At 35.9% G+C, this 25639-nt stretch overlaps 1 protein-coding gene across 1 annotated transcript in view; it reads right to left on the bottom strand.

Moving 5' to 3' along the window:
- Positions 1-17340: 17340 nt before the first annotated feature.
- The window catches only part of CDC73 (cell division cycle 73), a 137710-nt gene continuing 129411 nt past the window's right edge, over positions 17341-25639 (bottom strand). The window contains exon 17 of the mRNA XM_012444606.3: positions 17341-25076. Coding sequence (XP_012300029.1) covers positions 25040-25076 — 37 coding nt within the window. The 3' untranslated portion in view covers positions 17341-25039. The remainder of the gene's footprint in view (positions 25077-25639) is intronic.

The following is a 25639-nucleotide window of genomic DNA, read 5'->3' as shown; positions in this document are numbered from 1 at the left end:
TACAGTGGGGAGAGGACACTCTATTCAACAAATGGTGCTGGGATAACTGGCAAGCCACATGTAGGAGAATGAAACTGGATTCTCATCTCTTACCTTATACTAAACCCAAGATGGATTAAGGACTTAAATTTAAGATCTGAAACTATAAAAATTCTAGAAGATAACAACAGAAAAAACTCTTCTAGACATTGGCATAGGCAAGGATTTTATGACCAAGAACCCAAGGGGAATGCAATAAAAATAAACATAAATAGTTGGGACCTAATTAAAATAAAGAGCTTTTGTAAGGCAAAAGGAACAGTCAGCAATGTAAATAGACAATCCACAGAGTGGGAGAATATCTTCACAATCTATACATCTGACAAAGGACTAAAATCCAAAATCTACAACAAACTCAAACAAATCAGTTAGAAAAAAGCAAATAATCCCATCAAAAAGTGGGCTAAGGACATGAATAGATAATTCTCAAAAGAAGATGTACAAATGACCAATAAACATATGAAAAATGCTTAACATCACCAATGATCAGGGAAATGCAAATCAAAACCACAATGCGATACCAGTTCACTCCTGCTAGAATGGCCATATTCAAAAAATCAAAAAAGAGTAAACAAAAAATCAAAAACGTTGGTGTGGATGTGGCGATCAGTGAATGCTTCTATGCTGGTGGGAATGTAAACTAGTACAACCACTATGGAAAACAACGTGCAGATTCCTGAAAGAACTAAAAGGAGAACTACCATTTGATCCGGCAATCCCACTATTGAGTAACTACTCAGAGGAAAAGAAGTCATTATATGAAAAAGATACTTGCACAAGCATGTTTGTAGCAGCACAATTCACAACTGCAAAATCGTGGAAGCAACCCAAATGTCCATCAATCAATGAGTGGATAAAGAAACTGTGTATGTGTGTGTGTGCGTCTGTGTGTGTGATTGTATATTACTCACCCATTAAAAAGGAATGAATTAACAGCATTTGCAGTGACCTGGATGAGATGGCAGACTATTATTTTAAGTGAAGTAACTCAGGAATGGAAAACCAAACATTGTATGTTCTCACTGATATGTGGGAGTTAAGCTATGAGAACACAAAGGCGTAAGAATGATACAATGGACTTTGGGGACTTGGGGGGAAGAGTGGGAGAGAGGGGAGGGATAAAAGACTACAAATAGGGTGCAGTGTATACTGCTCAGGTGATGAGTGCACCAAAACCTCACAAGTATCACTAAAGAAGTTACTCATGTAACATAATGCCATCTGTACTCCAGTAACTCATGGAAAAATATAAAAAATTTCAAAAAAAAATGGAGTTTTGTTGAATGCCACCAAAAACCACCAGCGTAAGCTTTCTTGAAGTTTAACATAAATATGCTTACTATATACATGCACTTGTACTATTTTATTTCCTCAGATTTCCTAAAACAGGAGTAGGAAACAGCTATATTATATTTAGAACTGTATGCCCCTATTTGCCAGCCTTTTTTTTTACTCGTGTAAGTTCAAAATTGATTTCTGCACACTTTGACATTATATGGAATCAGCAATTCAACTAATAAATTTAATGAGCAACTGTTACACTCAAGTGGCTGTGATACCTAATACCATTTCTCAAAACTTATTTATTGCTTATTTTTAAAAACTAATAAAAACATGAAATTACCTTATGTAGTTGCTTATTATCTGCCCTCCCCAGCTAGCTCTAAGCTTTGTTAAAGTAGGGTCATTATTCATTTTGTTCACTGTATTCACAGTATCTGAACACGGTGTAGCATAAAGAGAGCCTCAATAAATGTTTTTTCAATTAACCTCAATTGCGTAGGTACAACAGAGTTTTTTAAACAGTAGTTTTAAAGCATATTTCCCAGTTATGTTTTTAAATTTTCATTTTGCTAACTCAACTGTAAATCAAAATTTTATTCTTGCCACCCAACAGTACATACAGAAAAAAAGAAACAGCTTTGTTTTAGTTGTCGTAATTGCTAATGGACTGTGGGCACTAAACCCTGTAATCAAAGGGATATGTTGATTAAGAATGAACATAAAGGAAAACACAAAGTGGGTAATGAGAAAATACGACTTTATTCAGAAGGCAAAAAATAACAAAATACAGATTCTAAAGTTGAGTGTATTTGCTTTACCAAGATGTTGTTTTTGTTTTCAAGGGCTGCCTCATGAAAAATCTAGGAGAGAAAATGAGGCTAAGACACCTGTGGTAAATTACAAAAATGGCTACAAGTATCTTTCTCAGATGCACACCCCTTCACAGTGTGACTTTGCAGCTGTTTCTTTTAAGAAATAGGGGCTACGTATTTGTTTTTGAATCTGAGTTTAGCCATGAAATTGTTTGGGCCAATAGGACATCGGTATCCATGATGTAACCAGATGTGTGAAAAGTGCTTGTGCATTAGAGCTTGTACTTTCTCCATGTTTTTCTAGATTCTTGAGACCACCACATGAACAAGCCTGTTACAGCCTATTGAAAGATGAGTCACCACGTGCAACAGGCTAGTTGTCTTAGCTGAGCCTAACAACGGCCAGTCACATGGGTGATGCCACTGGAGACTACCCAGCCCATACCAAGCCAGTCCAGACCAGAAAAACTGTCCCACCAACCCACAGAATCATGAAAAATAATAATTGCCTATTGTTTTAAAACAATAAAGTTTGATGTGCTTTGGTACACAGTAAAAGTTACTCTTTCTCTGAAATACTAGTTATTAATAATAAAAGGGCTAAAAGCAACACCAATATTGAGAAAATGAGAAATTTTTGCAGTTGAAGTGAGAAATAAAATAACTAGAAAATTACAGTAATGAAAGGATATAAGAAGATGACTGTTGTAAGTTTAATTTTAAATTCTAAGGCTTAATTTCTTTTAAGGGGTTAATAAAAATATCCTTTTAAAAAAAAGCTAAGTATATTTTTATAGAAAAGTGTTTTGCACATAAAAGCCACAGCTATCAAGAACTTTGCCAAACTGATTGTTATTCTCCACATTTCTAAACTGATAAAAGGCAAATTTTGTTTCCTCAAGTGACTTAAGAAATCAGATTCTCCTCTTAGAAATGGTTTTTTTCTTCCTCTGAAAAAAAATTTTTTTTTTTTTATACTTTAGGTTCTGGGGTTCATGTGCAGATCATTGCATAGAAACATACATGGCAAAGTGGTTTGCTGCCTTCATCCCCCCATTAGGCAAAGGACTAAGTCTTTTTCATCACCTTATATGGCAGGCCAAACAATAAATTTTAACTAATTTTCCAGTGTTTAGGTACAGAATATTAGCATGACCATGTAGAATGTAAACTAATGTAAACCACTAATAATACTTTCTGAGCTTTTCAGTGAAAAATATTTTTCTCTCATTTATAACCCAGAAAAGATTACATCATATGTGCCTCTTATTGTAGCCTAGAAGACCTCAGATAAGCTGCTATTTCCACACTGATAACTTTAGAAATTCTGATGGTTTTCATCTGAAGAAGACCCAGATAATAAAGAAATGTAACAGAATTTTAAAATTAAAGTTTTGAAGTCAGAAGATACAGTATATGTGGAATTCCAAAACCCAATTACCATTTGCATAATTTACAAAGACAGCATCACGAAGTTGCTCCTGGAGTCTTGAGCTGCCTCACAAAGTAAGAATAATACAGACGGATCTGCAGAGAGGGGAATCCTTTTGAGATGTTCACCTTTGGAGAGAGTGTGCTGCTATGTTGTGACTGAGGGATAAGAGAGGTGGGAAGTGTAGGGTAGGTGGTACTTCCTTCACTTCAAGCATAGTGAGGGGATTTCATGCTTGTGAGACCACAAGGAGAACTAGAGCAACATTTCATGCAGGTGCAAGTCTTAGAGAGTCTGCGCTAGCTCACACTAAGATAGCCAACACGGAGAGTGGCGTGAGCCACAGTTGTGCAGATCAGATGTTGGTTATGAGGGAGAGGGAGTTGGTGCGAGTTCTTTTGGGTCTCCTGGTGAAGCAGAGTGACCTTGGAAAACGAGAAATTGAAAGTAAACATTATATTCCTAGGAGTGGAGAAAGGCATTTGAAGGGGCCACCAGCCATAGACCCAGGCAGTTTCCCAGTCCACAGGAACTGAAGAGAGACACCCAGAAGGGAACTGAGAGTGGACAAAAACCCACAAGAAACAGTCTGCTTTCAACCTATGATATGATCAATGAGTATGAGGTCAACTCCCCAAGGGTCCAGTTCACATAGGAACTTTCTGTTTTTTTACCTTTCCTCCCTCCTAGCTCCAGCCTTGGAGGGGTCAGCACTGGGAGAAGGGACTAGGTAGAGAAAGGATAAAAAATATAGAGAAGCTGCTAACCACTGTCCCCCCACCCCACTACGCGTTTTCAATGAGCAAGAAGGGGGTTGAGCATATGACTGATAATCAAGTTCCAGAGTTCTGATTACCTATATATTTTAATATCTGAATTAATATTGTACTATGACTTAACTATAGTATTGTTATCTGAGAGGGAACTGAAAAGAGAGGGCTTGCTAAAATTTTCATCTGAAGAAAAATAGAAGATTACACAAGAAAAATTGCAATTTGGCCACATCACAAGCTAGGCTTACTTAACACACTGATAACACTAATAATGTTGAGTTTATAGATTGCATTTATAAAAATACATTTTGTAGAAATTTAAATTTGAAGAGCTTCTTAGGTTCTGTAGGAAAGTACAGAGCCTTGCTCCTATCCAATGCTTACAGACGGAATTGTATTTCCTAAAATTCATATGTCGAGGTTCTTAATCCTCAGTACCTCAGAGTGTAACTATATTTGAAGATAGGATTTTAAAGAGGTAATTAACTTGAGGTCATTAGGAGACGAAGCACCATGTGAAGGAACAAGAAGATGGTCATCTACAAGCCAAGTAGAGAGGACTCAGAAGCAGCCAACCCCGGTGATGTCTTGCTCTTAAGACTTCCAGCCTCCAGAACTATGAGAAAATAAGCTTCTGTTGTTTATGCCAGCCAGTCTGTAGCACTTTTTACTGCAGCCCTAGGAAACCAATAACACTATACACAAATAGGAAGAGAAGAGGAATTTAGCAATTTGCAGGACATTTGTATAAGGTTCAATTTAATTTTTGAAAATTTCCTTGACCTATTATAACCTCTCTTTCCCTCTCAAGTATAAAATACAGGTTGAAGCACAATAATTCTAGTATTCATCACTACTGTAGCATGCCTTTCTCTTAGAAGATACTTAAGGTTCTCTGGAGCATTTGTAAACTTTTCATCATCCTTCATTCTACAGGCAGGAACCATCTATGATCATCAATCAGGTATGAGGCTTCAATACAGTGTAGGATAACTTTGGAGTATATTATTAATATACCCCTGTTGGAAATAGATTAGGAATTGTATTCCTGTCTGTATCAGAGGAATTAGGTTTCATATCATATAGAATTAGGGTGTAGGACTGTATTTTAATTCACAGTCTACTTTTTACTTGTTCGAAGTGTTTCAGCAAACAATTAAGAACAGTTAGTGAATTTGGAAGCAAGTTTACTGCAGGAAACCTCATGTCTCTATAATATTGATATGATTTGTCTATGATGAGAAAAATTTTTTAAAATGCAATTAAACTTGTTAAATAGCTAGTGTTAGAAGGTATAACTGACCCAAACCAAAATAATTGTATTTCGTAGGCATTAGCTAACATTTAATGGACCGTCTTACATAAACTCATTCGCCGAAGCAATTAACTCATTAACTTGGGAATACTGTTTTTAGTTTCAGGAAGTTCTACCAGAAGTTTTACTAATTTCACAGTATACATATTGAAGTTATTGTATAGGTAACAAGGTCAGCTCTAAATATCTATATTAAAATAGTTTAAGCTAATTGTAATCCCACTTCCATGATGTGGTTTGACCAAGGACTTATATAAGTACTTAAGCAGATTCACAGCTATATCTTTTTTTTTTTTTTTTTTTTTTTGAGACGGAGTTTCGCTCTTGATACCCAGGCTGGAGTGCAATGGCGCGATCTCGGCTCACCGCAACCTCCGCCTCCTGGGTTCAGGCAATTCTCCTGCCTCAGCCTCCTGAGTAGCTGGGATTACAGACACGCGCCACCGTGCCCAGCTAATTTTTTGTTTTAGTAGAGACGGGGTTTCACCATGTTGACCAGATGGTCTCGATCTCTTGACCTCGTGATCCACCCGCCTCGGCCTCCCAAAGTGCTGGGATTACAGGCTTGAGCCACCGCGCCCGGCCCTCACAGCTATATCTTTTGAGGAAAATGTAGACTATATTTGGTGGTATCACTGTTGACATTTCCATGCAACAATGCAAAGCAACAGCTTGCAAATAGTTAAGTTAAAGTCTTATATTTTCACAACAGAATGACAACTCTTCCAGTCAAAGGGCATCTATTTGGAAATGGAGATGGAAAATAACAGTTATGATCAATATTATTATAATACTCCTAAGTCTGACAATTATGGATAATACATGAAAAACATAGTGATTCCTAGCTGTGTGACCATAAGCAAGTTTCTTCTCTGTGCCTTACTTTCCTTATCTGCAAAATGAGACTGAGAGTACCAATCTCATAGGGTTATAAGTAGATACATATAACTACATGAGCACATATTACTGTGTACAAGGAATTTTTCTGATAAGGAAATGAAAAAATGAACAATAATCTCAAACCTTAAGGAGAACCTACATGCTTTCATTACATTGACTGATGGACCAAATTAATGACCTCCCTGTTTCTACCTTCCTCAAAATATGACTTTGAAACTTCTCCAATCAAGAAGTAAAATTTATTTCCTTATCTTTTAAATCCAGGCTGGACTTGTCACTTGCTACAGCCAACAGAAGTGGGAAAAATTAAAGTGTGACAATTTTGAGACCAGGACTCTGCTCTCCCTTGGTTCCCAGTGTTTGCCACGAGAACATGCCTGCATCCTTCCACTGGATAACGAGAGACATGCAGCCTAATTACCTACTATTGCTCTAGTTATGAGCAAGCTAACTCCAGACATAAGAATGAGTCCATTCTGGAATCGCCAGGCTGTAGACAACTTACCAGCTTACTGCAGATGTATGAATAAACCAGCCATGATTAGCTATACAGAGCCCAGATTAAGAGCAAGCCCAGAAGAAACTGATTGCCCATACAGACTAAAAAGCAATAATGGTTTGCGAGTGGTATGTTATGTATGAGTAGCTAAGCAATGTAACATTCATTGCCAACTTAGTCTTAACCCTTAACTCAAGAACATGATTCTGATAGTAACCCCCCAAAAGTAGGGTCCATACTTGGTAAATGTAGAATCTAAATAATTGCTTAGGGCTTGTGGAGGTGGAACTGTGTTTTTTTGAATGCAACTCTACACAGACACTTAAAGACCACCAAAGCCAAATCCTGTTTTAAAAATACATTTTGTTTGGCTGGTAAACAAAGAGTACTTTTAAAAGTGTTGGATTTGATTCCTTTTAGGAGGTATACATATTCTTCAGTATGCTGCATTCCTACCAACTCCTATTACTTTAATCAGCCCAATTTACACATGTTACTTGACAGACCATATAGGTATTTTGAGTTGTAATGCTTGGTATAGATTTTGACTGTAGGTTTTTGAATTTTTTTTTTCAAATAGTACATCTCTAATTCAACATAGTAACAGAATTTCTAACCAGCACAATGAGGCATGAAAAAAACAAATAAAATGCACACAGATTAAAAAGGAAAAAATAAAACTGGACCCATTTGTAGATTACATAATGATCTGCATAGAAAATAGCAATAAATCAATGAAAATAACGTCTGGAACTATTAAATGAGTTTAGCAAGTTTAGCAAGGGTATAAAATCAACATTAAAAATCAATTACATTTCTATATACTAGCAATAAACATATGGAAACTGATATTTTAAAAACTGTCATTTACAAGTGCTCAAAAAAATATTTAGGTATAAATATAACAGAACTTGAAAAGAATCATATGCTGAAAACTATAAAATGCTGATGAAAGAAACTAAAGAAAACCTAAGTAAGTGGAGCTGATGTACAAAGTATGTCCATGGATTAGAAGACAGTAAAAATAGTAGTTCTTCCAAAATTGATCTGTAAGTTTAACATAATTTCTATCCAAATCTTGGCAAGATATTTCATATAAATATGTTGTATAAACAAGTTTCTTTTAAAGTTTACATGGAAAGGCAAAATAATTAGACTAGCTAATACAATTTTTAAAAAGAATAAAATGGGAGGAAACATTCTACCCAATACTATATCTTACAATATAGCTACAGTAATCAAGACAGCATAGTACTGAGAGGTTAAATACATAAATCAAAGGAACACAATAGAGAATGCAGAAATAGACCCACACATAGATGGATAGCTCGTTTTTGACACAGGTGCAAATGAAGGATTGTGAGTGGAGGGAGGATTGTCTTTTCAACAAATGGTGCTAAAGCAACTGACACCTACAGGCAAAAACAAACAAAAAACTCAAAAAATAATACAAGCCTCATATCTTATATAAAAATCAATGCACAATGGATCATAGGTTTGAACAAGTAAACCTAGAGCATAAACCTATTAAACTTTTAAAATAAAACACAGGAGAAAATCTTTGGGACCTATAACTAGGTAAAGAGTTCTGGCCAGACGGTGGCTCGCACCTGTAATCCCAGCACTTTAGGAGGCCAATGTGGGTGGATCACCGGAGGTTAGGAGTTCAAGACCAGCCTGACCAATGTGGTGAAACGCCTCTACTAAAAAAATACAAAAATTAGCTGGGCGTGGTGGTAGGCGCTTGTAATCCCTGCTACTCGGAAAGCTGAGGCAGGAGAATCACTTGAAGCTGGGAGGCAGAGGTTGCAATGAGATGAGATAGTGCCATTACACTCCAGCCTGGGTGACAAAGTGAGACGGTCTCAAAAAAAAAAAAAAAAAGACTTCTTAGATATGACACAAAAGGCACTATTGGCCAGGCATGGTGGCTCATGCCTATAATCCCAGCACTTTGTGGGGCCAAGGCGGGTGGATCACGAGGTCAGGGAGACCAGCCTGGCCAACACAGTGAAACACCGTCTCTACTAAAAACAACAAAATGAGCTGGGCATGGTGGTGGGCACCTGTAATCCCAGCTACTTGGGAGGCTGAAGCAGGAGAATCGCTTGAACCCAGGAGGTGGAGGTTGCAGTGAGCCCAGATCATGCCACTGCACACCAGCCTGGGCGATAGAACAAGACTATGTCTCAAAAAAAAAAAAAAGATAAATTACACTCCATCTCAACTAAAGCCTTTGCTCTATTAAAGACCCTGTTAAGAGGATGAAGAGACAAGCTACAGACTGAGAGAAAATATTTGCTAAACAAATGTGACAATAGACTTGTATCCTGAATACACAGGAACTCACTCCTTGCTTTGCACAGCAGTGGAACCATTAAAATGGCCATACAAGCTGAAACCATACAACACAACCTAAATCTTAGTGGGAAAAGTTGTGATTGTTCTATGGCCTTTAAAATTGTGTTAAAACTTTATTATTGGCAACAAATGTACAGGTAAATTTTAAAAGTAGTAAAACTAGTATTTACTTAGTACACTTTAAAGCATTAGAAACTTTTAGAATTAAAGTGATTTATATCTTTGTAAAAAACATCAGTAATAGTTTAAGCAGTGTCTTCTCATGATATAACTTACAATAGAGCAAGCATCCTTTCTTTGCTTGGTGAATTGTCATATTCCTCTCTAAGTTTGGATCAGCTTTTGACATTTTACCTTTCGCATTTTCAATGTCATGAGATACCTTTAAGAATTCCTTAAATGTGAAGATATATTTCACTTCTTTGGGACATCTTCCTTCTTTCCTTACGTCAACAGTTTTGCTGTCACTAAATTTCTCTGGCTGCATGCATATGTCGAGTCTCTTGCCTGAATGGCAGCAGGATCAACATTCTCAACCATTTCATCTAAAATTCCACAAACGGTTAATTCAAATTTCACTTCCAGTGTTGTAACTTTTTGTTTCTGTGCTGTACTTTCATCTCTGTGGCCAAGTCTTTCAATTATCCATTTTTGTAAAACGTCAAGTGGGTTTATTACTGGGAGACAAGGAAGCAACAAAACCAAACATTCGCTTTCTGTGTTAATAAGAGATGTGCAATGGTCAGTCATGAACAGACTTTCAAAGAAGTGATTGGTCACTGATCATATACACATTTGTTATATTGTGATCTGTAGACTGAAGAAGTAGTACTGTATGCAATCACTCACAGTTAATATGCCACGATAACTTCAATTTCAACCATTTAAGCCGTGGGAAGTGGGAGTCATGCATATTGGAACTGTGCAAAGTGAGGGCTGCCTATATAAATAACTCCCAAAACTCAACAGGAAATACATACATATATATATATATATCTCGAATTACACAGTGGGCAAAAAACATGAGCAGACATTTCACCAAAGAGAATATATATTATGGATAGCAAATTAATACCTGAATATATGCTCAACATCTCTAGCTGTTAGGGACAAACTAAAACCATGATGCTATATCACCAAATACCCATTAGAACAAGTAAAAAACATTTTTTTAATCCCGACAATATTAAATGCGGGTGAGGATTTAGAGAAACTAGATCTCTTGTATATAGCTAGTAAGAATATACTAGTGGTACAGTCATTCTGGAAAATAATTTGGCAGTTTCTTTAAAAAAACAAACGTACAATACCATACAACTCAGCAACTGCATTTTGAGCTTTTATCTCAGCAAAATAAAAACTTATGCCTACAAATTCATGTGTGCACGAATCTTCAAAGCATCTTTAGTTGCCATAGTCAAAACCTAGAAACAACCCAAATGGCCTTCAGTGGGTGAATGGTTAAACAAACTGCAGTACATTCATATCATGGAACATCACTCAGAAATAAAAAGTAACAACTATTGATACATGCATCAACTTGGATGGATCTTCAAAGGAAGTACCGGGAGTGAAAAAAGCCCATCTCAAAGGTTACATCCTATATGATTTCTTTATATTCTCAAAATAACAAAATTACAGACATGGAGAACAGATTGGCTGGTTGTCAGGAGTTAGGAATGCGGTGATGATAAGAGGAGGAGGTTTGGTGTGACTGTGAGGTAGCACAAGGGATCTTTGTGTTGATGGCACAGTTCTGCATCTTGCTTGTAGTTGTGGTTATACAAATCTACTCCTAATAAAACCACACAGAACCACACAGACACACACATACACATGAGGGAATGCGAAACCGGTGAAATCTGAATAAGGTTTGTGGATTGTGCCCATGTGTTGGTTTGATATGATATGCCATGCTGTACTAGTTATGTAAGAGACTACCACCGGGAGTAACTAGGTGAAGGGGGATTGGGGCTTCTCTGTCCTATTTTTGCAACTTCTTATGAATCTATAATTATTTCAAAATTAAAAGTTTAAAAAAATGACCTCCAACCCTGTGGTGTCACGTTTAGGAATTTATCCAGAATACACCCATACATATGTACAAAGAAGCATACACATGAATGTTCACTGCAACCCTGTTTATAATGGCAAAAAGACTGTACTCAACCCAGACTCTCTTCAGTGTTGGCACAGCCATAGGTTGATGGAGTATGCAGCCAGTTAAAAAGAACAAGACATTTACTATATAATGAATGTTTACCTCAATTAAAAACAAATTTTTTAAGAAGACAGGAAAAAAGATACACTATTAAGAGGACAAAGTAAGATACAGAAGAATACTCACATTTGTGTTAAGAGAGGGAAAGAAAGAGAGGTATTTATACATCAGCTCATTATCACAGAACAGGGCTGGAAAGGTCCCGGGAATCTGGACATAGTAATTACCTCCAGAAAGAGAAACTGGGTGCCCTTTACATTTTGTAGCATGTGAATAAATCAATATTTATTAATCTAAAGATTCCCACTACCATCACCCTGTTTTCATACTCAGGCCAATCACCAAGACTTTATCAAATCACTCTCTCACTCTGGTTTCCACAGGATTACTTTGCCACAATGCTGTTTCCCTCTTTATGCTCCTCCTGACACTGTATATATTAACATAAACCACAATTCTAACACGTGACCCTTCCTGTTGCAATATGCCTTCTACAGCATAGTTTATTTAGCACTCTGAAAGAAATCTCTCATGAGCAGCACACCCCATATATCAGTCTGGATCCAATCAGGAGGGAGACAAAAACCACACCAGTAAGGTTTTTTCCCCCATAAAATTGAGATCCTGAACAAACCGGTAATTCAAATAGAGAAAATTAAATGTAAAAAATTGTTAATAAAAGATGGCTTACTAAAAGTGATAAAGAAGATTCTAATGGGTACAGAAATAACAATGGGAGAAAGAATACTAAGAACTTATGAGTCATCCCCCAAGCACTATTCCATGACTGAGATTCAGAACTCATTGGAGAGGGCATGGTTGCCACAGGAACTTGGGTTGTAAGTGGAAGAAATTTACCACAAGGAAAAGTCCAGAGCTGATCGAAGCATAGCACCTCACCAAGTGGTAGAATCACTGGAAGTTCTGGGTAGGCCAAAGGTGTTCTGTGGGGACATTTTATCAGCCGAGAAACTTGAAGGAAGGTGTGGGCTAAGACCGATCCACGAAGGTCGTTGAGGTGAGACTGACCTTCTACAGGCCAATCTGCTAGCAGCCAATCAAATAATGGCACACCAGAACTAGAAAGAGAAGCCTTACTGTGTGTCCCTCCAACGACAACGCCCAACACTGAGCCTGCTGGCAAAGGAGAAACCTATACAAAGGTCCAGTTTCAATACTGCAAAGCAAGGTGGCCCTTAGCGCTCAGAGATGACAAACTGGTAAAGGGTACACCTCACAATTTTGAAGTAAGATGAATTACAGTGTGGTGAGTGCTGTAACTAATGATGTGCTGATGTTATAAAAGCATGGAAGGGAGAAAATGTGAACTTTTAGTTACTCCTTACTAGATATTGGTATAATTTCTTAGTCTTCCATATATATTTTTGTATGTGTGTTCATTTCTTCAGAGATAATCCGTGATCATCTCCATATATAGGTAGATTTCAAGGTTTTTTATTTAATGTGTGTGGAAAATGATTTGATTTGCATAAATCAATGAAAGCATGGATAACACTAATGTAAACATATCATTGTTCAATTAGTTTTAAGAGCATTAATTCTGGTCTTTTTTTTTCTCATCTGGGATAATACTAACAATGGCAAATACTTTATGCTGTTCATAATGTAAAGAATCACAAAAACACACATCTGTTATTTGATATGCACAAACTAAGGTAGACTTCACAGATGTGAATTTCAGCTGAGTCATAAAGGGTAAGAACACATTCCAGGCAGGAAAGAAACATTTACTGAGGTATGGAGTTGTGAAAATGAATGATGTGTTGAGAGGCTGCAAAACAGCGTATGTGGTGCTCACGTCTTTGGGAGGGAAGCATTAGCTGAGTGAGGCTGAAAGGCAATTAGACCGTATGTTTTCTGAATTTTGTTAAACATGTAGATCCCTAGGCTATAATCCACAAAAGCCAATTTATTCCTTGGGGCAGGGACCAAGGAATCTGCATTTTAATCACACAACTACCTACCATTGGATGCTAATGCTCATGACCCACACATGATAAATACTGTCTAAAAATATTTTTACTTAGTGCTATAAGTCTCCAAAGTAGGGCATACACACCTCAGGGACCATGCACGATAATTCAGTGGGGTGCTAGAAGAAGATACAAAAATATGTATTTGTATTTAAATTAAACTTTATTAATAGTTAATATATGGGTACAGATGCCTTCATTTGATCTGTATATAAAGTGAGGGAAGGACAAGACCTGACAGTGAAGTCCTCATTCCCTCATCAGCACACCATGACAGACAACAGTTTACAGACATTGCACAAATGAAAAAGTGGCACAAAAAGATTTCTAAAAAGAAATCAACAGATTAAAAGATAACAGTAATAATGCAAGCATATGGGAACAAGGAAATGGCAGAGTTAACCCTTCTCCTAAATCTAAACTAGCTCTGTGCCAAATTACAAGGATAAAAATTATGAAATCAGATGACCAGCAGACTGTGAATACTTTTAGAGAAAAGTTTGTGCTAAGAACATTTTGAAACGTCTTGAATATTAAAAATATTGTATTTTGTGCTTTTGTGGATGAAAACATATTGCCTACCAAAACTTTTGTATCTTCACAATATAACAACTTACAAATAATTTCCTGACCTATTTAAAAATCTCCAAAACCTCAATAGAAGTTGCTTTAAAAAATATTCCAAAGTGTTTCAGTGGGTTTTAGAAAGCTATTTGTTAAAAATATCTAAGTTCTGGTTAGTTGCAAGAACAAATGTTGTTCATCTTCCACGAAGGCAAACGTTTGTACTCACTAGGGTTGAGAAATTTAGAATGCTTTGATTCACTCTACTCCTCTGGCTCAGCCATCACTTCTACATTTTGCTGAGACACTTACTTTATCAGTACCAATACTGATAGTTACTGGTGTGAGATTTTTCCATGTATTATCTTTTCTACTTGAAGATTGCTTAACACTTGGTGTTATAAACACCCAATTACTCTCTCAAAGAATACAGGTATTTGTTATAATTTGTTGCTTGTTTAAAGTTCTTATTTACCTTATGGGAAGCGATACACACAGAGATGTACCATTTGGATCACTGCATATTTTCAAGATGATCTTCCCTGAAAAAGGGATTCTTGGTGGCTGTCTTCTCTAGTCTAGATATGTAATTTTCTTTTTCCTTTGTAAATTCTTTTTATCCTGAAATTTAAGAATTTGAGTATCTTCTCCTACATGTATAACAGCATCTCAAACTCAACATTCCAAAACTGATTCCTCCAGCTGCTACCATTGCAAAATCTGATTTTATACAATCTTTCCCATCATAGTATAAACAGAAACTCCATCCTTTCAGTTATTTAGACAAAAAAAAAAAAAAAGTATTTTATTTTTATCTCACACACTGTATCCTATCCATCTACTTTCAAAATATTTACAGAATCTATTTGTTTTCCTCCACTGATACCACACTGGTCCAAGCCTGTATCATTTCTTGTCTGTATTATTGCAGTATCTAATAATCTGGTCTCCTGACTTCTGCCTCTGCTACCAACAGACTGTATTCTTCAACAAGGTTGAGTCAATTATTCTCCAATCACGTATCACTCTTCTGCTTAAAACTCCTCAAATGGCTTCCCATATTTATCAGTAAATTGAAGTCAAAAGGCTTACATTCATCCATAAGGCTCTGTAATCTTGTTCCCTACTGCCTCTGCCCTCATCTCTCACTATCCTTGCTCCCTCCCCACTAGCCAAGTGCACTCCTTAACAGTCCTTGATATGGCAGGTATGTTCGGCTTGTCTCAGGGTTTAAACTCCCCATTCGCTATCTGGAGTGCACTCCCCCATATTTACCAGACTAGATCCTTCACTTCAAATTGTTGCTCAAATGTCTCACCTGAGATGTCTCTGACCATTCATATAAAATAGTAAATCCTGCCACTACCTTATCCAAACATAGCCTAGTCATCCTACTATGCTTTAGTTTTTCCAGTATTACTTATTTCCACCTGAGACACATTTATTCATTTACTTCATTTACTTCTTTCCACCCAGTGAGGGAACTACCATTGCTTTCTTCACCCTGTAATACCAGCAACTAAACTAGTACTTGTCACTGCAGGAAGTAACAATAAATATCTGAATGAAGTATCTGCCCAGGTGTGTCCCCACCCCCCACCCCCACCCTGTTGCTTGGAAGCTATTAGAGAGCCCTTTTGAACTTGTTAAATCTCCCTGTAGTATTTAGTAATTGTGCCTTCCTATATTTTGTTTCCCTTTTTCTCCTTGTGGTTCTTCACTTATTCACATTAACTATTTTAGACTCTTCTTCTAAGCATTTTCATTTTTGAAATCTCCATGTCTTTGGGCTTTTACTTTCCCAGAGGTAACTACTACATGATATTCCAGGCCACTAATTTAGTCCCCAAGAGTGGCCATGCCTCTCTTTTTGTACCACATTTTAATGTGGTTTAATTGCTAGAAAACTTATTTATACTGACTGAATTTTCTCAGGTGCTTTTTCAAAATTAAAATTGTCAGCCATCTCCCCAGCAATTCTTTTTTACCATCCATTTCTTCTGTGTTCCTGCTTTCTGTAGACACTGTTTTCTTTAGGTTTCCTTATTTTTTGTCCACTCATTCCTCCTTTGGCATAAATCACACTCTGAGCGGAAACAAACTTGTGAGCAACAGAAGGCAGTTCTCTTCTGTAGGCTGATTATCTACTAACCAGCAAGTTGCCACTCCTCATCACAGATGACAGGAAGAAAATCTCTTCCAATCTTTTTTCTTCTATTTACTTGCCCTCCCCCAGCCTCATGGGGAGATGTGGAATTGAGCCCACCATGCAGCAACCAAGCAGGTACTCCAAAGCTAGTCTTCCCAGTACCATACATATGACCTGCAATGCTTTTCCGCTAAATCCATGAATCTTTCAAAGTGAGGCTCTTTCAGTTCAGATCCTTGCTGAAGGCTTCATAACTGCCAGTCTATAGACCTTCATCTGGATTAGAGGAAGAAACTCAAAGATAAGCTCTCCTTTCCATATTCTGGTAAAATCAAGGGACTGTATACACTCTTATTTGTCCAAAGGCTCCAGGCTCAAAGCAACTGCTCTATTCAAGAGAGGGTAGTTGTCAAATGGAAACAAAGATTGAGGGGAGGGAATTTAAGATACATAATCAAACCATCTCCCTAGAACCTACTTAAAACGAAAGGTGTAACTAAAGAGGGTGGAAAAAAAAATAAATACAGGGTGACGAGATGAAAATACAAGAAAGAGAGGAAACAGTCACAGTGCAAAATGTATGACAGAGTAGGAGAGGTGTAGGAGAAATACATATGAATGATCAAGTCCCTGATGGGTGACCGGGTGTTTAAAACACCAGAATAGGAGGAAATAAGGAAAAGATTATGACATGCATACAGGTTTGTGAGATATAGCGTTAAGAAGTTCATGGCTTCTGCTTCCTTTGTCATGAAAAGGTGAGGTCACTTCTGGGTGAAGAGAGTGTAAAGCTGGATCACAGCTGGATCATAACTAAGGAATCAGCAAGGGAGTGAGTGAGAAGGAAAAATTCAAAATCACTTGCTAAAAAACAAAAGATAAACAACTTCATGCTAACATGGAAATGAATTCGGTAAGATTTAGATAAAGTTCAGAATAGCATCTAACCACCATGTAGTTCATTTCCTACATCACTGTAGGAAAAGAAAATTCACAACCTCCTAAGAATTCTCCCCCAAAGCCCAGAACAAAGCAAACTGAGGAAATCAGCAGCCCATAGAAAAGTCAAAGAAAAATCCTCGAAAATGACAATCTTTTCCTCCCACAACAAAATCTCCAGGGATTCCTTTTAGCCAGCAGCCCACCACTGAGAACCACTCAGGATGTTCTCACTTATCTTAGGAATTGGCTGCACATAGAACTGGGGGAAGTGAGCCCAACACTGGCACTTAATGAAACCTAAAAGGGCAGAGCTCAGATTTTCCAACAAAGGTTTTACTTTCTTTCAGTATCATTAAGCTATAGAAGTAGCAAAGAATACAAGAACTAGCCTCACATGGGAGCAAACTTAGAAAACAAGATTCAGAGAGGGTGGGAAGGCTGTCAAAAAACTGGTAAAAGCCCTCATAATCTGGGCTGATGGGATAAACACATAATTCTTTTTTTAACAATTTGGATGCTGGAGAAAGGCACTGAAATGATCCATACCTTTAACATTATATTAGTTCATCTTTAAACCTATTTTTATCTTTAAATATCTAACCAGTTTTTAAAGCATGGATCCTGTGAAGCTAGTGCCAACAGTTTCCTTCTCCTTGTTGCCCTCTTCTCACTCCTATGCCTGTCATTCTCATTTCAACACTTACATGAATTGCAGCCCCATAGATCCTTGACTCCTCATTTTAAAGAATACATCCCCCTCTGTTACTTCCAAGGTCTTGACTTTTTCTCATCAATATCAGATCACCTCTGAAGTCTTGACTTCACACATCCCATCCTCTGACCACCACCTCCTATCTTTCAGGCTCACTTCATTGCTGTTACCAGTTCACAGGACAGCACCACTTTCTCACCATTCACCATCTCCCTCTCTATCATGTATTCCTTGAACAGCTTAGATTCCATGTTTCAGTACTACAATTATCACGTGGAAAATATCTTCAACTCCCTGGCTTGTTTCTACCTCCATCTAAATGGCTTAAAAATCTAACTACAATTCTCATCATTTTTTTTTGAGATGGAGTGTCACTCTGTTGCCCAGGCTGGAGTGCAATGGTGCGATCTTGGCTCACAGCAACCTCCGTCTCTGGGTTGAAGCGATTCTCCTGCCTCAGCCTCCCAAGTAGCTGGGATTACAGGCATGCACCACCACACCTGGCTAATTTTGTGTTTTTAGTGGAGATGGGGTTTCTCCATGTTGATCAGGCTGGTCTCGAACCCCCAACCTCAGGTGATCCGCCTGCCTCAGTCTCTCAAAGTGCTGGGATCACAGGTGTGAGCCACCGCACCTGGCCCTAACTGCAATTCTCTATACCTGAAATGAAGCAGCTAAATGTCACCGGAGGAAAAAAAAAAAAAAAATCACACTAGGTTTGCCTAGCTTTGTTTTAAATTCAAGACAACCCCAGAACCATACAATGCTGTCCAAATTAGTATTTTCCTATTAAGCTGAAGTTTTCTCCTCCTCAAATTCCCACACCAAACTGCTTTAGCCTTAAACTACTTTAATGCATCTCAATTCATTTCAACATCAGTGACCCTTACACTTCCTTTCTCTCCTCAGTAGTACATTACGGAATAAAAATGCATTATCTAAAAATACAAATATTTTTAAACTGTGTTATAGTCAAGCCCACTATAAACATTAGTGATGCTCAATTGTGCTAAAACAATGGAATGAGCCACAAGGAAGTTCACTTGATCTCCCCCCGCCAACCATGAACATACACTGACTCGATAAACACTTTTAAACTATTCCATTTTAAAGAAAAACGTTTATATAATTTATCAGTTTTAAAAGAGATAAATAGATGGCTATTTAGAGTATTAACATTGTAAACTCCATGAAGGCAGTTCTTCTGTGAGTATCCATTACCATATTTTATCAAAGTGAATATGCTGTATAACCCAATGTTTTCACTTGTAATTTGTTGGCAAAATAATCACAGTCCAGTAAAATATCCAAATGTAATAAAAAATATCTCTCAAATGTCTTCTGCTTCACTGTAGTCTCAGCCCTATTTACATTAGTTATGCAATAGAAATCAGCATTCTCTAGATGAGGGTGAATTATAAGCTATAAATAATTCTGTGTCAAAGGATCCACACGAGTAATTATGAGACAGCTTCAACAATAAAGCCTTCTTCAGAGCTACTTTATAATGTTTTCTAGGGTCATTTAAGAAAATAAAGAGTAAAAATTCTTCCAATTCACCATAAATGCTGATCATTACATGATTAAATATAAAAGTACTCTTAAAAATGAGAGAAAAAATGCTTATTTGAAATGTGCTGTTATTTATATACTAGCACCTTTAAGCCTTAAAAAAATTCAACAGCATTTACAATGCATGCTATATCTACTTTAGCTATGCCAATGCTCAATGAAAAGCAGATGACCAAAAGAACAGAATAGCAGAATACAATACATATTTAGTGGCCACTTATGAATTGAACAAAAATTAAGTTTGACTAGAAGCCCATTAAACTCATCATTAAAGAAATTTTGTTGCAGAAGATTCACAATTATTGGTACCACTGACATGATGATGCTGTTAATGCTCTGATTATGAGTACAGTTTGTTTTCAAACTATAAAATGTTAAAATCAGAATGCTCAAACTGTAAAGGTAATGTAATTTACCAAGACACACTCTTAATTCTATTACAATAATAACATAGAAATTTGACCATAATCAAACTGTAAGTTCAGCAGAGCATGAAGCTGGCTACCATTATGAACTATAATTGTATACGTTATTTAACTCATTAACAGAAACTGTAAATGGCTTTAATTCATTAGTTTTCAAAGTGAACATTTATGTTTCATTTATTCCTCAGAAAAATACCATGCCTGACAAATCTCAATAATCTTTTCATGTAAAGATAACATTCCAGCCCACAATACAGCTTCTAACTTCTTGGTATAAATATTTCTGGGGGATTGAGGACAAAGGGAGAGTGGAAATGTCCCCAGTGCTCTTAACATAAAGTACGGCAACATGTTAATTTTACTGACAATTAAACCTAAAATTTAAAAGCCCCCAAACCAAACTGGAATCGAATGAGTAGAACAGGCCAGGCATGGTGGCTCACACCTGTAATCCCAGCATTTTGGGAGGCCGAGACAGGCATATCCCTGAGGTCAGGAGTTCAAGACCAGCCTGGCAAATATGGTGAAACCCCGTCTCCACTAAAAATACAAAACTTAAATGGGTGTGGTAGCGCGCACCCGTAATCCCAGCTACTTGGGAGGCTGAGACAGGAGAACTATCTGAACCCAGGAGGTGAAGCCTGCAGTGAGCTGAAATCGCACCACTGCACTCCAGCCTGGGCAAGAGTAAGACTCCATCTCAAAAACAAACAACAAAAACAAAAAGAATGAGGAGAACATTTTATCACTTCACATGGCACCCAAAACTTAAACTCTAATCAAGAATCACTTTGAGAAATAGCTCCAACTGGTAGTTAAAAATCACTTATAGTGCTTACTCCGTGTACATGAACTGCATTACGTACTAAGCACTGTAATCAAACTTAGAGGTTAAACAGCTTTCAGTAAATTTAAAGTGGATAGAAACGGGGAATTCAATGGCAAACAAAATCCTTGGACAGATCATTTGCTTAAATTTGACACAGCATCAACCCCACTTTCTGAATTTTGGCAATAAAAGTAGTTTTATTTCATTAGCTTTACTCATATAAAAATGCTTACGCTTTTCAGTAAATGGCACATATTTATAACTTACAAGATGCCTTTATAATGACTGCCTAAAATAAAACACAGAAACCCAAAACACATAAAAATTCTGCAAGTATTATCTATTATGTACTTACTAAATGTATATCTTTACACATCTATTATACATTTTCAATTTTTCTTTAGTTATTATCCCAACAGATACCAACAATGCTGGAATCAACATACTTCCAAATGTGGGAACAATATGCCAGAACACCAAGGACATGGCACTTCAAAATTCCTACTCGAATTCTTAAGTTAACTTCAGTCATTTCTCCACTTTTTATTTCTAAAGTTAATACACTATCATTAGAATAGCTGGGTGAATCTCAAACACAAGTGAATAAATAGTAGAAATTCAGTTAAATAATATTAAGGCTAATGTAATTAAATTTTCAGGTTGTACTAAAAAAAAAAAACAGCAGCTGCCAACTTTTCAGTTGAGAACAAATTTCCATAGTTCTTATTTTATAAATTACTTCTCAGCATTCTATATGGACTTTAACCAGACAAACCAATAATTTCTTTATTAAGTTTCTTTTTTTAAAAAAGTATGTGTATATGAAGGGCTTTAATAAACTTCTAAAAAAATTAAAAATAAAAAATTTAAAAAGACTTCTCTATCTTACTCATAATTTTGCACTTAAACAAGCAATTTCAAAACACAAAGTTTAAAGCTACTTTCTAGGCCATTAATTTGACCCTTTTTTTTAACTGTTGTATTTGTAATATTATAAAACACACTGCTAGTCTCAAAAAACTTTATATACTTTAGTGCAACAAATATTCTTCCCCCCACAAAAAAAGAACAATGTAATAACTTTAATTTTTGTTAGCAGTCACAAAAATTTTTATTTAGGAAAAATATTCCCTTCAATATATTAGATAATGAATCTTATTTAAATGAATAGTTTACTTTCACCTTTCTGTGTAGACCAATTTAAAAGTATGCCACTTTCCTTTCATAAGCAAACTGTTTTTGTCTCATTCTGCATGGCAGATCAAAAAATTACATTTCTTTCTGCCTTAAAAATTAGGAGATTTTCCTCATTATGAATTAGTTGTTTCTATATGGATTACTGACAAAAAGTTAGTAAAAGTTATGGACACATGGAGAAAAAAACAAGCTCCAAAACTAGTTAATAATGAAATACATTAAACATTATTTAAATATTAAACAGTAAAATACTCCTTCTATATTAATAAATAATTAAAAATTGCATTTGTCAATCAGAATACAGGCCAATACCACCAATAACAGGGATGATCTAGTGCAAAGGGTGGCCACGAAACAACAACAACAAAACAAAAATCACACACACATACAGAAAAGAAGGAAGAGGAAACACATTTAATACTGGTATTGTTTTCAATAACAAATTAAACCAGTGATTCTGAATCCTTCCTGCACACTCAAATTACCTGGAGTACTTCTAAAAAAAATACTGATGACCAGGTCTCGTCTGAAATTACATAAAAATGGGAATGAAGATTCAGGCATGGTGATTTTTTAAAACTCTCCAAATGATTCTAACATGCAGTCAGGGTTGAGAGCAACTGACTGAAACTTATATATTTCTTACTGTTCCCTGACTAAGAAGAATGTCCTATAAATGTAGAAATAGAACTTTCCTTTACAGATTGGGCATACATGGGTATCTCCAGTTAGAAGTAACTTATGGGTAAGTTATTTATACTTCATTTCCATTAAAGTATCTACTCATACCTCTCCTCATTCCCTGTAATTCTGTATTCTCCAGCTCCAAAACCAAGTAGAGTCAAACTACATTTTTGTAATAAATTTGTTACATTGAAAATACATTATTCATTCATGCATACAAGTACTTGCTGAATGCCTACTATGTGCAAGGCACTGTGTTAAGTACTGCTATAGGACCATGTCATAGGAGAATGAATAGGGATTAGCTGAAAAATTTTGTTTTTTAGAATAAATGGCTAAAAAATAATGGAATGAAATTAATTCCATGGACCTAAATAAGAAACTAAATTGTCAAAGAGAAAAAAAGCAGTGCTTATACTGAGGATCTGATTTTAAGACAGATGATCATCGCATATTTGTCCTTTTCCTAATGTTCCTTAACAGATTTTCCATAAGCCTTTGAATACACATAAGGCAAATTCAAAATAGAAAAATAAACCTCATTCAACGTAGATGTTCCTAATTTTAACCATATTCTGTATCAAGTGAAGTTCATTAATAAGTACAAATACCAAAAATCTTTATGGGAAGGTAGTTCATACAGACTTGTAGTAGTTTTGACAAGTAATCTTACGTACAAACATCACAGATTCTGGTCCTTGACTATTTCATCATGAAGAAAGTTTACACAACACGTAATTTATTCTGGAAACAGATCTATATGCTAAGAAAGCCTAATGTGAACAAATTTGAGTTTTCTTTTATCTTTAAGGAAAGAAGACATTAAAAAGGGAGGAAAATAGGGGCAGAGTCTATTCAAACCTGCTAAAATCTAGTAATTTAAAATGCCAACTGTTCTCTTCTGAACAGCCTTGTAGATACCATGTGAATAAATATCTTTTCTAGTTACTAGTGGTATGGACTTTGTGATTACTTAAAAAATAAATAATTTCTTCTCATTTTTGTGACAGTGCTAAATTTCATAAAAAAGCTAGATAATGTCAGCTTAACACCTGTGAAAGGGCTAAACGTTTACCAACAATATGTTAACCTAGGAAAAAACTGCTGGGAATAAAAATGAAGAAAAAAATGACCTAAGACTGTGATCAGCAAAACTTCTGATGGCAAAAACAATTTGGGAAAGTAAAGCTTTCTAGTTGCTTTTAACTAAAAAGAGTGAAATCAGGATTCAAGGAAAATGGTCACTTGTACCTTGGATGCAACATTTTGTCTAAAGTAGAGAAATAGTAAAATATTTTACTAAGTTAAAATATAGGTTTTATATTTTATACCATATTTAATACACACATAAAAATACCAGTGTTTTTCTCTTGTTTCTTTTCAATTAAGCAAATGTGTTCTTTGGTGTCTGGGAGTTTATCAATATTTAGGGATAATGGAAGATAAGAACTCCAAGACTGACAAGCCTAAACCTAAAACAGAAGACTCAAAATCCTATACCATAAAAATTAGAATCAAAAGTAGACTAAAGAGAAAAGGAGCTTAAAGTCATACTGCAATAGGGCTGATAAATATTCCTTCCCCAAATCATACTGTGGTTCCCAAAATAAGAAGTACTACAGCCTATTATGGTTTTAATCTGTGTTTCGAAATTTTTTTCAAATGGAAAGATATCACAGATAGAAACACATCATTCTAAGTTTCAAAAATCACCAAAGTCAGAGAGAAGAATGTACATTCATCAAATGTAATCATTTGTAAATAAAGAAATCTTGAAAAGGCTGAACCGTTCAATCAATTTGAAGAGTTGTTCTTGATTTTTCATTATTCTTTTTAAATAAAGAGTAAGTGTAGATATAGTGTACATACAGGTTGACATTTTGATTCATTCAAAATGGTCTCATCCCTTTGCTTGGTTTTGGATGTTCCAGAGACTAAAATTTAATACCATTCATAACACAGTATTTTCAGTAAAAAGAATTATAGAGCAATGAAAAATCAGAAGCAAGATGGCTCAGAGAGCCTTATAATCTCTAAATATACACACATTTATAACCTGCATTTATTTTCTAAAGAAACAAATTTTAAGCTAATTTAACCAATGGAGAAAAAACCTCTATCAAAATATACAATTTCCATTACAGACTAGAAGGCTAATATTAAAAAAATAGTTGTAAGCCAAAAAGTTTGCTTAGATGGATGACAGGCATCATCTCCTTGAAGCACAAAGCATCAAATAAGGTTTTATAAAAGATCAATCTGTGACCTTCTTCAAGTTGTTGATAAATTCATAAAGCTTGAGTCTCAATTTCCAGAAACAGAGGAGCCAAATAATTCAGAATCTCAAGTGGGATTTATGCTTTACCATGTACCTGAAAAAAAAATATGATGGTAGGTTATAATGACTATAGGAATTTCAGAATTTTTAGAATAACGCATGTAAAAATAAGTTGACATTTCTTAAATCAACAGAATGAAATGTTGTTTTCTAGAAAACTGAAAATATAAGGACTTCTGGAATAAGCCAGAAATAACACTCCTCTTAAGTAATATAATCTAAAAGCTTCCAGCTAAAATAATATATATTTTTCACATCTATTATAAGAGACTTACACCAAGATGTTACAGATTTTAAGGAGCACACCTCAAAGAGAATGGATTCAGTGGTACTTACTGTGAACATACGCTGTTCTTAAATCTGCCAATTACAAAACTGTTATTAAAGGGTTTTATCAACACTATACTAGTAATTAAAATAAATTTAAAAATTTCACTTCTTTTCATGAACTATGTGTTACACAAATGAATCCAGAATCAGAGATCTTTCAGTACTTGCAAAAACACAGGGCCTTTAATCCAAAGTTTCTTGGATAGTAAGGTTCAAAAAGGTCACACACATAATTAGAGACTACAAAACCAAGAATAAAGTCTAAGT

This window comes from Aotus nancymaae, unplaced genomic scaffold, assembly GCF_030222135.1.
Source record: "Aotus nancymaae isolate 86718 unplaced genomic scaffold, 86718_ANA_hifiasm-v0.15.2.pri h1tg000108l, whole genome shotgun sequence".
Lineage (NCBI taxonomy): Eukaryota > Metazoa > Chordata > Mammalia > Primates > Aotidae > Aotus > Aotus nancymaae.
This window is presented reverse-complemented; position numbering and strand designations above follow the sequence as displayed.